The sequence below is a fragment of the Terrapene carolina genome, unplaced genomic scaffold, assembly GCF_002925995.2.
Source record: "Terrapene carolina triunguis isolate 2854851 unplaced genomic scaffold, T_m_triunguis-2.0 Scaffold211, whole genome shotgun sequence".
Classification (NCBI taxonomy): Eukaryota; Metazoa; Chordata; order Testudines; family Emydidae; genus Terrapene; species Terrapene triunguis.
Genome location: NW_020664562.1, coordinates 19,851,187 through 19,864,789, shown reverse-complemented (window position 1 = coordinate 19,864,789; position 13,603 = coordinate 19,851,187). Strand labels below are relative to the sequence as shown.

Genomic DNA, 13,603 nt, shown 5'->3' with positions numbered 1-13,603 from the left:
AAATAAGATTGGTCCCAAAACTGATCCCTGAGGAACACCACTAGTAACCTCCCTCCAGCCTGACAGTTTACCTTTCAGTATGACCTGTTGTAGTCTCCCCTTTAACCAGTTCCTTATCCACCTTTCAGTTTTCATATCAATCCCCATCTTTTCCAATTTAACTAATAATTCCCCATGTGGAACCGTATCAAATGCCTTACTGAAATCGAGGTAAATTAGATCCATTGCGTTTCCTTTATCTAAAAAAATCTGTTACCTTCTCAAAGAAGGAGATCAGGTTGGTTTGGCATGATCTACCTTTTGTAATACCATGTTGTATTCTGTCCCAATTACCATTGACCTCAATGTCCTTAACTACTTTCTCCTTCAAAAATTTTTCCAAGACCTTGCATACTACAGATGTCAAACTGAGAGGCCTGTAGTTACCCGGATCACCTTTTTTTCCTTTCTGAAAAATAGGAACTATGTTAGCAATTCTCCAGTCATACAGTACAACCCCTGAGTTTACAGATTCATTAAAAATTCTTGCTAATGGGCTTGCAATTTCATGTGCCAATTTCTTTAATATTCTTGGATGAAGATTATCTGGGCCCCCCAATTTAGTCCCATTAAGACATTCGAGTTTGGCTTCTACCTTGGATGTAGTAATATCTACCGCCATATCCTCATTCCCATTTGTCATCCTGCCATTATCCCTAAGCTCCTCATTAGCCTCAATAAATACTGAGGGAAAGTATTTGTTTAGATATTGGGTCATGACTAGATTATCCTTAACCTCCACTCCATCCTCAGTGATTAGCAGTCCCACTTCTTTCTTTCTCTCTCTCTTTCTTTCTTTTCTTCTCATTTATATGGTTATAGAACCTTTTGCTATTGGTTTTGGCACCGAGCAGACAGCACACCCTTCTGTTCTCTGGATCAGCTCTGGTTACAGTTCTGTCTATTCTTCTCAGCAAGGAGTCCCCAATCATGTAGACCTGCCTTTTCCTGGTGATGGTGCGATTCTCTGGTCTATCCCCTGTTCCCTCTGGCTACAACTCCTCTCAATTCCTATTCTCCCTTGTAATCCTCTGCAACCCATCCTGTATCCTCCTGGGACTCATATTTGGTGTTGTTATCTCCATTGACTCCTCCCCTCTTTCTATAGAACTAGCTGCTCTTCTCTTCTTCCTTGCCCTCTCTCCTTCAGTGACCACCTGCTGTGCCCCTTCTTCATTTTCCAACTCCGCAAACCTGTTCCTGAGCTATATTTCTCCTTCACTAGCCCGTCTTTTCCTCTGCCTGGTTCTCTTAGTCACATGCTTCCACTGTCCACTTTCCTCACCCAGCAGTCTCCCCTCAGAGTTCTTTGGTCCTGCTTCCATCTGCAAGTCTGAGCTTTTCCCTTCAGCCTCCTCATGTCTTTGCTCCATCATCTGCTCGAACCCCCTTCTAAACTCAACCAGAGTTTCCACCTGCATCTCCAATCCTCAGGTCTTTTCTTCCATCAGCTCTATCAGGCGACACTTCATGCAAACGAAACTCTTTTCAGGTACCCCCTCCAGGATAATGTACATACTGCAGCTTCCAGTCATCTTCATTGTGTCTTCCACTGCTTGGGTCACTACCACTGCTGCCTCTGTATCTGTCATAGCCTTCCCACCTAAGTCCTGTTAGTCCGGGAAACACAAACCAAAACAAAACACCACCACCCACAGCAAAACAAACCCCCAACAAGCACCACAACACTGCCAGAACACCACACACACCCTTCACTAGCCTGTCTGTTCCTCTGCCTGGTTCTCCTAGTCTTCCCCGCAAACTCCCAAACTCCTCTGTTTACAGCTCTGTTTGCTGGCTCCTGTGCCGCTGCACCTGTCTGTGACAGACTGGTGTGGTGTGGCACTCACACACACACACACACACACACACTAATCTCTAGCAAGGCTCACTTATTGAGGCACAGAGGTAATAATGGCTCACAGTTCTGGGCACCCCCAACAGTGTTACAGCTGCATTCACAATCATTTGGGGAAAGAAGACCTTGGTCTGAACTGACCAAGAGAAAAGTGCCCCCCCCCCCCGCAAAAGGCAGTTCTACTCTCAAGTGTGTAATCACTGTTAAAAGCTCCTCACAGAGACATATAGCAGCAATTGTAACAGAAGTCACAGTTTATCATTGTGTTCTGTCATTAGTGTTGTTTTGTTTAATGTTTTCTTTTCCTTTCTTTAATAATAAAATACCCATGGTTAATAATTTGTGATTATTTTGCTGGATCTAGGGTTACCATTCGTCCGGATTCCCCCGGACATGTCCGGCTTTTTGAGCTAAAAATAGCGCCCGGGGGGAATCTGTAAATGTCCGGACTTCCCCCCCGCCCCCCCATGCAGAGCGCGTGCGGCTAACAGGGCAGCCGGCCGGATGCTGCCACTTACATGGGGCTCCGACAGCCAGAGAGAGCCCCTCCTCCTCTCCCCTGCAGCAGAGATCACTCCCTCCCTCCCTCCCTGCATTCGCAGATCGCCTCCGGCAGTCTGGAGCTCCTCCCCCACTGCCCAGCGTGCTGGGACGAACGGCTCAGGCCGTTCCTGAGCAAGCTCACAGAGACATTAGGCGAAGGCCAACAACAAGGGGGCCAGGGGGTCGCAGAAGGGGCAGGGAGGTTTTGGAGGGGGCAGTCAAGAGACAGGGGGGTCGGGAGTTCGGGGGGGGCTTTCTGGGGTGGGTGGATAAGGTTTGGGGCAGTCAGGGTACAGGTAGGGGGTAGGGTCCTGGGGGGCAGTTAGGGTGGGGGTGTCTTAGGAGGGGGCAGTTAGGGGACAAGGAACAGGGAGGCTTAGGTAGGGGCTGGGGTTCTGGAGGGCAGTTAGGAGCAGGGGTCCCAGGAGGGGGCAGTTAGGGGACAAGGAGGGGGGGGTGTTGGGAGTTCTGGGGGCGGGGCTGTTGGGGCAGGAGTGGGGAGAGGGATCGGAGCAGTCAGGGGACAGGGAGCAGAGGGGTTTAGATGGGTTGGGAGGTCTGGGGGGGGCTGTCAGGGGGTGGGGAGTGGTTGGATGGGGCCTGGGAGTCCCAGGGGTCTGTCTGAGGGTGGCGGTGTGGATAAGGGTTGGAGCAGTCAGGGTACAGGTAGGGGGTGGATCCTAGGGGGCCAGTTAGGATGGGGGAAGGGTATCAGGAGGGGGCAGTCATGGGGACAAGAGGCAGGGAGGCTTAGGTAGGGGGTGGAGTCCTGGGGGGCAGTTAGGGGCAGGGGTCCCAGGAGGGGGCAGTCAGGGGACAAGGAGCGGGGGGGAGGGTTGGGGGTTCTGAGGAGGGGGGAAGTGGGAGGGGCAGGGGCGGGGCTAGGGCAGGACGGGGGCGGGGCTAGGGCGGGGCTCCTCCCGTCCTCTTTTTTGCTTGCTGAAATATGGTAACCCTAGCTGGATCTCAACCAAGGGTGTCCCCCAAGGTATGTAAAAGAACCCCTGTGACTAAAATAGTGGGAGTCACGCTCCTGAATTGGCAATAAGAGAAACAATTAGCAAGAGTTGGCCTCCCATTTCTTGTTTCTCTGGACTAAATATTTTTAGTCATTTTTTAAATAAAATTCCTTGGCATTCAACAATTTTAAATGACCCCTTTCAGTCCCCCAATAAGTTTTTTAAAGAACTCTTTCAAAATAGGAATGACAAATGTGGACTATAATCTTGCCTGATCTTTTACTAATCACACTATGATTATTGTTCTGTTCAGCTAAGAATTTACTACACTAAAAAACCAAACAAAACACCTCTAAATGAGAACCCATAAAGCAAAATAGGTAAACAGGAAATTTCATTTCCTTACTCATCATTCATCACATGATCTTAGATAGATATGATTAATTATATGGGAACAGTGTTCCCTGTCTGTTCACTGCTCAGAACTACAAGTAATTTGAAGCCATAACTTCGAAACAATACTACAAATTAAAGTGGTATTTTACCACTTCAAGCAAATAGCAGGTATTTCAATCATTCACAGACATCGCAACAATAGAAGCTTTTTGGAATTAAGAAAAAATTAATCAATCTGGATCAAAGGTAGCCAAATGCATACATTTATTTACATAATCTTTGCCATGTTTTTAAGAGCAAGAAAAGGACATTCAGGACAACAGGACTCCCTTTTTGTATTATCTTAATCCACTTTTCCTATGTTTTCACACTATGCCTCCATCTCCCAACATTTGGCCTACTTCTCCCTTAAAGGATGCTGTATTACAGTGCTTTGTTTTTTAGCAACCCCTTTTCTTTAATGCCCCTTCTCACTGCTCCAGTCCATTGTGCTCTAGGAGCTATGGACCTACAAAGTGAAATTTGCTGCACTCTTTCATAAACTGCACTTTGCAGTGCCCAATACACACACAGCACCAGAGAAGAGCACAACTTCTGCCAGCTCAGCTGCTCTGCTGCTTTGTAATGCATACACCAGGCTGTAAAATGCAACTAAGCAGTGAGGGGCACAGGGCACTCTGTACTGTGCACACACAACCAGGAGCATGGCACAAGAAGCACCCCTCCTTCCCTCTATACTGGAGCTAGCCACAACTGTAGTCGTTGAGTTCTGAGTGCATTAATTGTTCCCTGTGCTGATCCAGGCCCCATCCTCCCTTCACACCAGCCTTCAAAAAAACAGCGTAGGCTGCAGCCCTGAATGAGCACAGCTCCAGGAGGAACATGTCTGCTGTGAACCAAGTAGCGCTGGGAAACTCCACATTGCCCTTACTACTGGCCTGTGCATATTAGGCAAAAGCTGGCCCTTTGCAAGTTGCACTTTGCACATGTACTACATACACACAGTACTGCTGGCCAAAATGGATTGCATTACTATGGATGAGAAGGCTCTCCACAGGTCAGCCTGGATCAAGGACTTAATTAAATGTGTCAACATGGAGGAAGGCAAACTATCTGTGACAAGAGGAAAAATGCCAAAAAATTTGACAGTCTGGGGCATCTTTCAAAAGTACCTTGGAACTGACAGGTTATTCATTTTATCATATATATGGGCTAAACCAGAGACAGGGACATAAATCAAAAAATCAAAGTGCAGCAAGAAATACAACATGATGATGTAATAAACACAGACATCTTATTAGTATTAACAGTAAGACAAATGAGGCCAAGGATAGGTTACATGTATACTGAATGAAAAAAAGAGTTATGAGGGAAAGAAATGCATCACATACTTACCATCTCTGGCTGATGAAACTAAATAAAAGGAAAGTTTAAAACAGATAGTTTCAGTGCTATTAATGCACAGTACATTATATATGCAAATACCAAAAGTTTACACGCTTACATGAGCAGATAATTCCCAGGTAGCCACTTTAAAGCATGATCAAATCAGAGTTTTAGTCCTTCAGACCTTTCAGCTCATTTCCAGAAGTCAGACATCAGCATGGATATTAGGAAATAGCTATGAGAGTATTCTAGGCATTCATCTCATCCTCCAGCCAGGAATCACCACTGCAAAGCCTGGCTCCAACATGTAGACAGCAGACTACCCACTAGGAAGGAAAGCCCTGTGAAATGCCCTTATTTCACTCACTCACTCACTCACACACACTCACACACTCTTGATTCTGAGGAGCAAGTTGTGTTTTAAGAACATAAGAACAGCCATGCTGGGTCAGATCAAAGGTCCATCTAGCCCAGTATCCTGTCTTCCAACAATGGCCAATGCCAGGTGCCCCAGACGGATCCATTCCCTGTCGCTCATTCCTAGCTTCTGGCAAACGGAGGCTAGAGACACCATCCCTGCCCATCTTGGCTAATAGCCATTGATGGACCTATCCTCCATGAATTTATCTAGGTCTTTTTTGAACCCTGTTATAGTCTTGGCCTTCACAACATCCTCTGGCAAAGAGTTCCACAGGTTCCACGGTGCATTGTGTGAAGAAATACTTTCTTTTGTTTGTTTTAAACCTGCTGCCTATTAATTTCATTTGGTGGCCCCTAGTTCTTATGAGAAGGAGTAAATAACACTTCCTTATTTACTTTCTCCACAGCAGTCATGATTTTATAGACCTCAATCATATCCCCCCCAAATCATCTCTTTGCCAAGCTGAAAAGTCACCGTCTTATTAATCTCTCCTTACATGGAAACCATTCCATATCCCTAATAATTTTTGTTGCCCTTTTCTGAACCTTTTCCAATTCCAATATATCTTTTTTCAGATGAGGCGACCACATCTGCACGCACTATTCAATATGTGGGTATACCATGCATTTATATAGAGGCAATATGATATTTTCTGTCTTATTATCTATCCCTTTCTTAATAATTCCCAAAATTCTGTTTGCTTTTTTGACTGCTGCTGCACATTGAGTGGATATTTTCAGAGAACTGTCCACAATGACTCCAAGATCTCTTTCTTGAATGGTAACAGCTAATTTAAACCCCATCATTTTATATGTATAGTTGGGATTATATTTTCCAATGTGCATTACTTTGCATTTATCAGCATTGAATTTCATCTGCCATTTTGTTGCCCCGTCACCCAGTTTTGAGAGATCCTTTTGTAGCTCTTCGCAGTCTGCCTGGGATGTAACTATCTTGAGTAGTTTTGTATCATCTGCAAATCTTGCCACCTCACTGTTTACCTCTCTTTCCAGATCATTTATGAATATGTTGACTAGGACTGGTCCCAGTACAAATCCCTGGGGGTCTTATCACATCTCATGGGGAGTACCACTATTTACCTCTCGCCATTCTGAAAAGTGACCATTTATTCCTACCCTTTGTTTCCTATCTTTGAACCGGTTACCAATCCAGAGGACCTTCCCTCTTATACCATTACTGATTACTTTGCTTAGGAGCCTTTGGTGAGGGACCTTGTCAAAGGTGTCTGAAAAACTAAGTACACTATATCCACTGGATCCCTCTTGTCCACGTGCTTGTTGAACCCCTCAAAGAATTCTAGCAGATTGGTGAGGCATGTTTTCCCTTTACAAAAACCATGTTGACTCTTCCCCAACAAATTATGTTCATCTATGTGTCTGACAATTTTGTTCTTGACTATAGTTTCAACCAGTTTGCCTGGTATTGAAGTCAGGCTTACCGGCTTGTAATTGCCGGGATCACCGCTGGAGCTCTTCTTAAAAATTGCAGTCACATTAGCTATCCTCCAGTCATTTGGTACAGAAGCTGGTTAAAATGATAGGTTACAGACTACAGTTAGTAGTTCTGCAATTTAACATTTGAGTTCCTTCAGAACTCTTGTGGGTGGACTTTTTATTGTGTGTGTCGTGGGGGCGGGGGCGGTTATGATTTAGCATTGTGTTATTAACTTGGGTAAACAGGTCTGCTTTGACAGAGGGCAGTGTTTATCCCCTGTATTATAAACATAGTTTTCCATATACACACCCACACACACCTCTACAAATGCTAGTCCCAATGTCAGGGACTGAAATGAGGGAGATGGCAGTCTCACAATTCTGTGGCAGTAATATGCCTCTGGGGATCACTGGTTGGTCAGAGGAAGACTGGAACGTTAATTACATAATTTTGTGAAGGTGGGAGACCCACTGAAGTTGAGTTAGACATGCAAAGATAGTATGGGCATTGGGCAGGAGAGGAATGGGATTCTTTCAGCAGGGATTCAACCAATTTATCCTTGAAGAATCTCTAACCTTGAGCTCAAAGAACCTATAGAGAAGGGCTCCTACACATTTCAGCCTATCATTTCATTTTGACTGTATTGTTCCTAGCACGACTCACAAAATTGTAATATAATAGACAGGGTTGGATTTAGAGGCAGGTGACCCAGGCAACTGCCTGAGGTGCTAGACTTGGGGGGTGCCAGGCTCGGGGTGCTGTTTTTGTTGTCAGCAACAAAAGGGAAAATAGAATGGTTGAAGTAACATGTTTCAGGTATTCCGTATGTGGATTCATTTTTCACAAACCTCCTAGAATGTTCTGGACCTTTGTAGAATGTTGTGGAACCTTCCAGACTTCTAAGAACTACATTTTCCTTAAACCTCCTAGAATGTTGTCAGCCAGGCCCTCGTGGGTGTATAAGGAGCAGGGTGTACCAGTCAGTCAGTGAGATATAAGAACGAACTACTGTGAAGTAAGAGCCCATCTGTGAACCTTGCTTCACTGTGTAACTGTGAAAGCGTACTTGTGTTTTAAGACCTGAAGAGTGTAAGTAGCAACTAATAAAGTACATATTTAATGAGACGCCAGAGATATCTATCGAACAATAAGAAAGAAATACTGTTACACCTCTACCCCGATATAACGCGACCCGATATAACACGAATTCGGATATAACGCGGTAAAGCAGCGCTCCGGGGGGGGGGCTGCGCACTCCAGTGGATCAAAGCACGTTCGATATAACGCGGTTTCACCTATAACGAGGTAAGATTTTTTGGCTCCCGAGGACAGCGTTATATCGAAGTAGAGGTGTACTTCTTTTGCCATACTTAACAAATAATGTTTGAGGACAGTTCAATATCTTGATATGAGTACATTTCAGTTATTTTTAAAATTAAAAAGTTTCTATAACCTTAGAGGAAACAAATTATTTTTATTTGCTTATATATGGCATGAATAAAATACAGATTTACAGATCATAGCATGCAAATTTATTGTCTTATATGACAGGGATAAATCATGCATGCAAATTATGCATCAAAGTTGTGAAATGAGCTACAAATGCAACAGAAAACAACTTATTCAAAGTTTAACAAATGGGAGGTCACCTAAGATGCTCCTTGCCTGGGGCACCATTTGGTCTAGGGTCGGCCCTGATAACAGACTCTTTTAATGAGGTTACTGACCATAAATTTCTTTGTTTCCGTTGAGTCTGAAACCTAAAATTTGGTACATGCATCTTTTATGGACCACTTAATACAGGGAAAGGGGTGAGGAGAGGCCACATTTGACCTGTGACATCAAGGTCTTATAGGATTTCAGCCACTCAAGCAGGGCCGGCTCCAGGGTTTTTGCCGCCCCAAGCGCCGCCAAAAAAAAAAAAAAAAAGCCGCGATTGTGATCACAATCTGCGGCGGCAATTCAGCGGGAGGTCCTTCGCTCCGAGCAGGAGTGAGGGACCGTCCGCCGAATTGCTGCCGAATAACTGGACCTGCGGCCCCTCTCCAGAGCGGCCGCCCCAGGCACCTGCTTGGCAAGCTGGTGCCTGGAGCTGGCCCTGTACTCAAGACACTCAAAGAACAATTCATTTTGTTAAAGAGATTATCTTTCTTGCTTGACTGATCTGAATGAATACTTAAAAAAACAAAACAAAACAAAAAACTAAAGTTTATACTTTCTACTTGAAAGTGAGATAGATATAAGTCTCTTTCAAAGTAGCTTCCCAAATGCACCAGCACAATTATTGAGTATGGTGTTGAATTATCAACACATGACCATTCAATGACCTCGAAGTTGACTTCTGAGTCACATTTCTCAAAACAATGTGAAACAAAATGCAAGATGTGGGAAGTTTTTGGATCAGGAGAGTGATTAAAGAAAGTGTACTGCAATGCCCATACTGCTACAATGTCCAACTTTTTCTTTTTTGTTGTTATAATATAAAAACAAAACGTTGGTGCTTTTGAAGAACAGTGTATTGACTGCTCTGGCATGGGTAGTTCTAATTTCATGATAATATGCTTCCATGATATTCTAGAAGGACTGCTTCTAACAGTTCATTCTCCAAGCCAGCTGAGTGTTTCACCTCTACTGAGACTGTTGACAGCCCTTGTGGACTGTGGTAGGGACTATGATCCAAATACCTATTGAGCTAGAAAACGGGTTGAACATAAAAGCCGCACTCCAAAAAGGTCTGTGAATTGCTGTTTGAGAACATCTAGTCACTATTGATCTGACAGCGGATCTCCACCAATGACCTGGAGGTGGAGATCTCTATATTATTGATCCCTTGATGAGCCATGAAGTCATTCCTTCTATAACCAATATTTTCAATCCTAAAATATGATCCTGTGAATCGGCATGTCAAGCTGGAAAAGGTGAGATTTTAAAACCTGAAGATGGAATGGGATCAACTGAATACTTTAGTAAATCCTCCAAGCAGTTGAAGCAGTTCTGGTGTCCACAATTCAAGAAGAATATTGATAAATTGGAGAGAGAAGAGCCATAAGAATAATTAAAGGATAAGGAAACATGCCTTATAGTGATTGAGCTCCTTGAGTCTATCTATTTAGCTTAACAAAGAGAAGGTTAAGGGGCTATTTGATCATAGTCCGTAAGTACCTACACAGGGAACAAATATTTAACGGGTGGTCTCTTCATAGATTCATAGATTCTAGGACTGGAAGAAACCTCGAGAAGTCATCGAGTCCAGTCCCCTGCCCTCATGGCTAGCAGAGAAGCTTGTAACAAGATGCAATGGCTGGAAGCTGAAGTTAGACAAATTCAGACTGGAAATAAGGACTTAACAAAAACAGTGAAGGCAATTAACCATGGGAACAATTCACCAAGGGTTGTGGTGGATTCTCCATCACTGACAATTTTTAAATCAAGCTTGGATGTTTTTATAAGAATTATTTGGGGAAGGTTCTATAGTCAGTGTTAATATAGAAGGCCAGACTAGATGATCACAAGGGTTCTTCTGGCCTTGGAATCTACAAATAATGCGTTTCAATGTGCATTGGACCAAAAAAAAAATGCCTTTGGTTGCAACCATGCAACCCCTGCTGAAGTCTGTAGTATTGCACAAATGTAACTAAAGACAGATCATGCTCCACTATACTCAATTTACCTCAGAATCAAGGTTTATGAGTTGAGGGAGAGGGTCAACCTCAGGGCCAGATCAGAACCAAAAAGCTCCCAGACCAATCCATAGCACAGCAAATCATACTGAACTTTGAGCAACAGTTAAAGAGAGCCCTTTTTGCTTGGGAGTAGGTCCTGGAAGCAGATTTACAGAATGGGAGCCACACTTATAGCCCCACTCAGTACCTCATGAAATATTTCTACTAACTGGACTGCCAGTGAGATCTATGGATCAGTTCAGTCTTCTAAAGGGAGGGAGGGAGGAAGGAAGAGAAGCTTAAGAGTCCATGTCTCCCTGCCAAGCTCTCACAGCTTCATGAGTATTTTGGGTCCATTGGGATGCCCGGATGCAGCATAGCAGGACCTTCTGGAGAGTGCAGCGAGTGAGCCAAAATAATCCAGTCCTACTGAAGAGCTTCCTACAGACCCTCAGACCCTGGGCTCCTGTACATGAAGACAGAAAGGAAAGATTGGGAACTTCTTTAAAGTTTTCAGTGCAAAAGAAGAGACTGGGAAGGTGTTCCTGCAGTTCTAGTCTCCAAAGGAGAGAATTGAAATGGGGCTAGGATGGGGGAGGGGAGTGGAGAAAAGGGAGAGAAGAAAGGAAGGGGGGGAGGTAGGATCTGTGAAAATGTCCTTCTGAATTTCCAACTTCTTCCCCCAAATGTCTTGCTTCATTCACCATGAGCCACAGCTGAGATGCCCAGCTCTGTCACCCCTCACATCTGGCAAGAGAGGAGGTGGACAGATGTCCCGATTTTATAGGGACAATCCGGATATTTGGGGTTTTGTCTTATATAGGCGCCTATTACCCCTCCCCTCCCACACACGATTTTTCACACTTGCTGTCTTCTGATCACCCTACAAGAGACTCACTCACTAGGGAAGCGGGCTGAGGTGTTCACTGCACCAATCACTGGCCACTGCCAGGCAGGCTTCGCCAGGAGGAGTTGACATTCCCACACTCCACTTTTGCGAGTGTTACTCACGTGAACTCTCCACAGCTTGAGAGCTGCCGGGCCAGCCGCAGCACCCTAGACCAGCCCTTCCCCAGAGTGAGGGGGAGGGCGGGACCCTGAATTACTAGACAGCAGCGGCTCAAGCTCCGGGAACGGGTCTATCTCCATTGCTTGGGCCCGGTGACGACATGTATAGAAACCCTCCCGTTTTGCAGCTGGGTGCGGTTTCCGCCAGCAACAAACGGGGCTCACCCCTTGTCAGCGCTGATTACCCCCACCCCCGGCCCCACTATCCCCGGGCGAGCGGGGTGTGTAGTGTACCGAGATGGCCGCCGAGAGCCATGCGCTACCCCTTCAGTGCAGCAGGAGCCGCCGGCTTCCTCGATCAAACTTTGGGGGGCGGCCCCGCCTGCGCACAGCCCCACCCCACGCGGGTACCTCAATGTCCACCGGGTCCCGGCTGAGCACGCGAGCCATGGTGTTACCCTCGGCCGCAGGGCTCCCGACTGGGCAGAGCAGAGCGGGGGAGGACTAGCGGCGGGCGAGCCCAGCACCGCCCCGGGGGCGGGCACCCGCCTCCGCTGGCTGCAGCCGCTGCCTCTCCCTCGCCCCAGCGGCGGGCTCCTGGGCGGGTTTCCCAGCCGGGTCGCGGGCTAATGGGGCCAGCCGGAGGGGTGAGCCCGTAGCTGCAGGAGAGCATGGGGGAAGCAGCCCCTCTTCCGTATTGAGCAGTCAGCTCTTTAATGGAAACGAAGAGCGCCGCACAAGCGGCCCAAGCCAGGGCAGGGGACGCGGGGCACAGAATCCCCTTCCTGCAAGCGCGGTGGTGTCCGCTCCCGCAGGGTCCTACACCTGCCTCTAATGAGCTAGGTTTGCTCGCTAGGAGCCTCTAGTCCCGCAGCTACACGTGGGTTTATGTAAACAACCTTCGCCCGGGCTTATTCAGGCCGAATGAGGGCAGTTTTCCCTGCGAAAGAGCAAGAGAAACTTGCGGATAGGTGCTGTGTCTTGAATTGAGCGCACAAGATGGGCGAGGTAGTGGCTTGTAGTGGCCCATCGTCAGTGGTATTACCTCACTCACCCTCTCTCACTATCCTGGAGACCCACAGGGCCACACCACCGTTGCATAGAAACATGGAAGTGAGCACCCATTAGAAAGTTCCCTAGCAGCCAAAGGAGAGCCAATCCTGGCACCAGCCTTTAAGCAAACCTTCCCATTAAGCACAAAATGACCCACTAATATTGTCAGATTTTTTTTCTGCATTTCGTGAGAGCAGAGAGATGGGCAGCGTGACCAGTCTTTGCATTGGGCATGCAGTGGGGTGGAGGCTCCTTGCAACTCTGTGATTGGTGTTTGAGTGAAGCAATCTGCCCCTTGGTATATGAGCAAGTTTTATAGCCATGCTGATAACTAGGCACCCTGTATTCATCAGAACTGCTCTTGATTTTATCTTTGGCTCTTTCAGGACAAAAGTTAAAGAGGATGAACTTTTCTCCCTTTGTAAAAAGCAGGTAAAAACAGCTTCTGGACATTGATAGCACCTCTGGGTCACTTATTTACCCCCTTCTCCCCATTTCTCTCCCTTGAAGGGCTGAGGGTTTGCCTTTTAGAGGGCAAAAAGTATTTCTCACTACACTGTTACTTTATTTCCTCCAACCCTTGCATATGAAGAGTTTGAGATTTCCCATGTAGATTTAGTTTCTTGCCTGCCAGCTGCAGCAATAAGCTTCTGTTGCTTTTTAGTTCCTCTGTGTAGCTTACAGGTATATGCTAGATAAGGCCCAGGCAGGGCCAGCTCCAGGCACCAGCTTGGTAAGCAGGTGCTTGGGGCGGCCACTCTGGAGAGGGGCGGCAGGTCCAGCTATTCGGCGGCAATTCAGCGGACGGTCCCTCACTCCCGCT

At 46.3% G+C, this 13,603-nt stretch overlaps 1 protein-coding gene across 1 annotated transcript in view; it reads right to left on the bottom strand.

The window, feature by feature from the left end:
• LOC112119086 (dihydropyrimidine dehydrogenase [NADP(+)]) overlaps nucleotides 1-12,231 on the bottom strand; it is a 601,635-nt gene extending 589,404 nt beyond the window's left edge. Inside the window, exon 1 of the mRNA XM_024217640.3 lies at nucleotides 12,139-12,231. Coding sequence (XP_024073408.2) covers nucleotides 12,139-12,177 — 39 coding nt within the window. The 5' untranslated portion in view covers nucleotides 12,178-12,231. The remainder of the gene's footprint in view (nucleotides 1-12,138) is intronic.
• Between the last annotated feature and the right edge of the window lie 1,372 nt (nucleotides 12,232-13,603).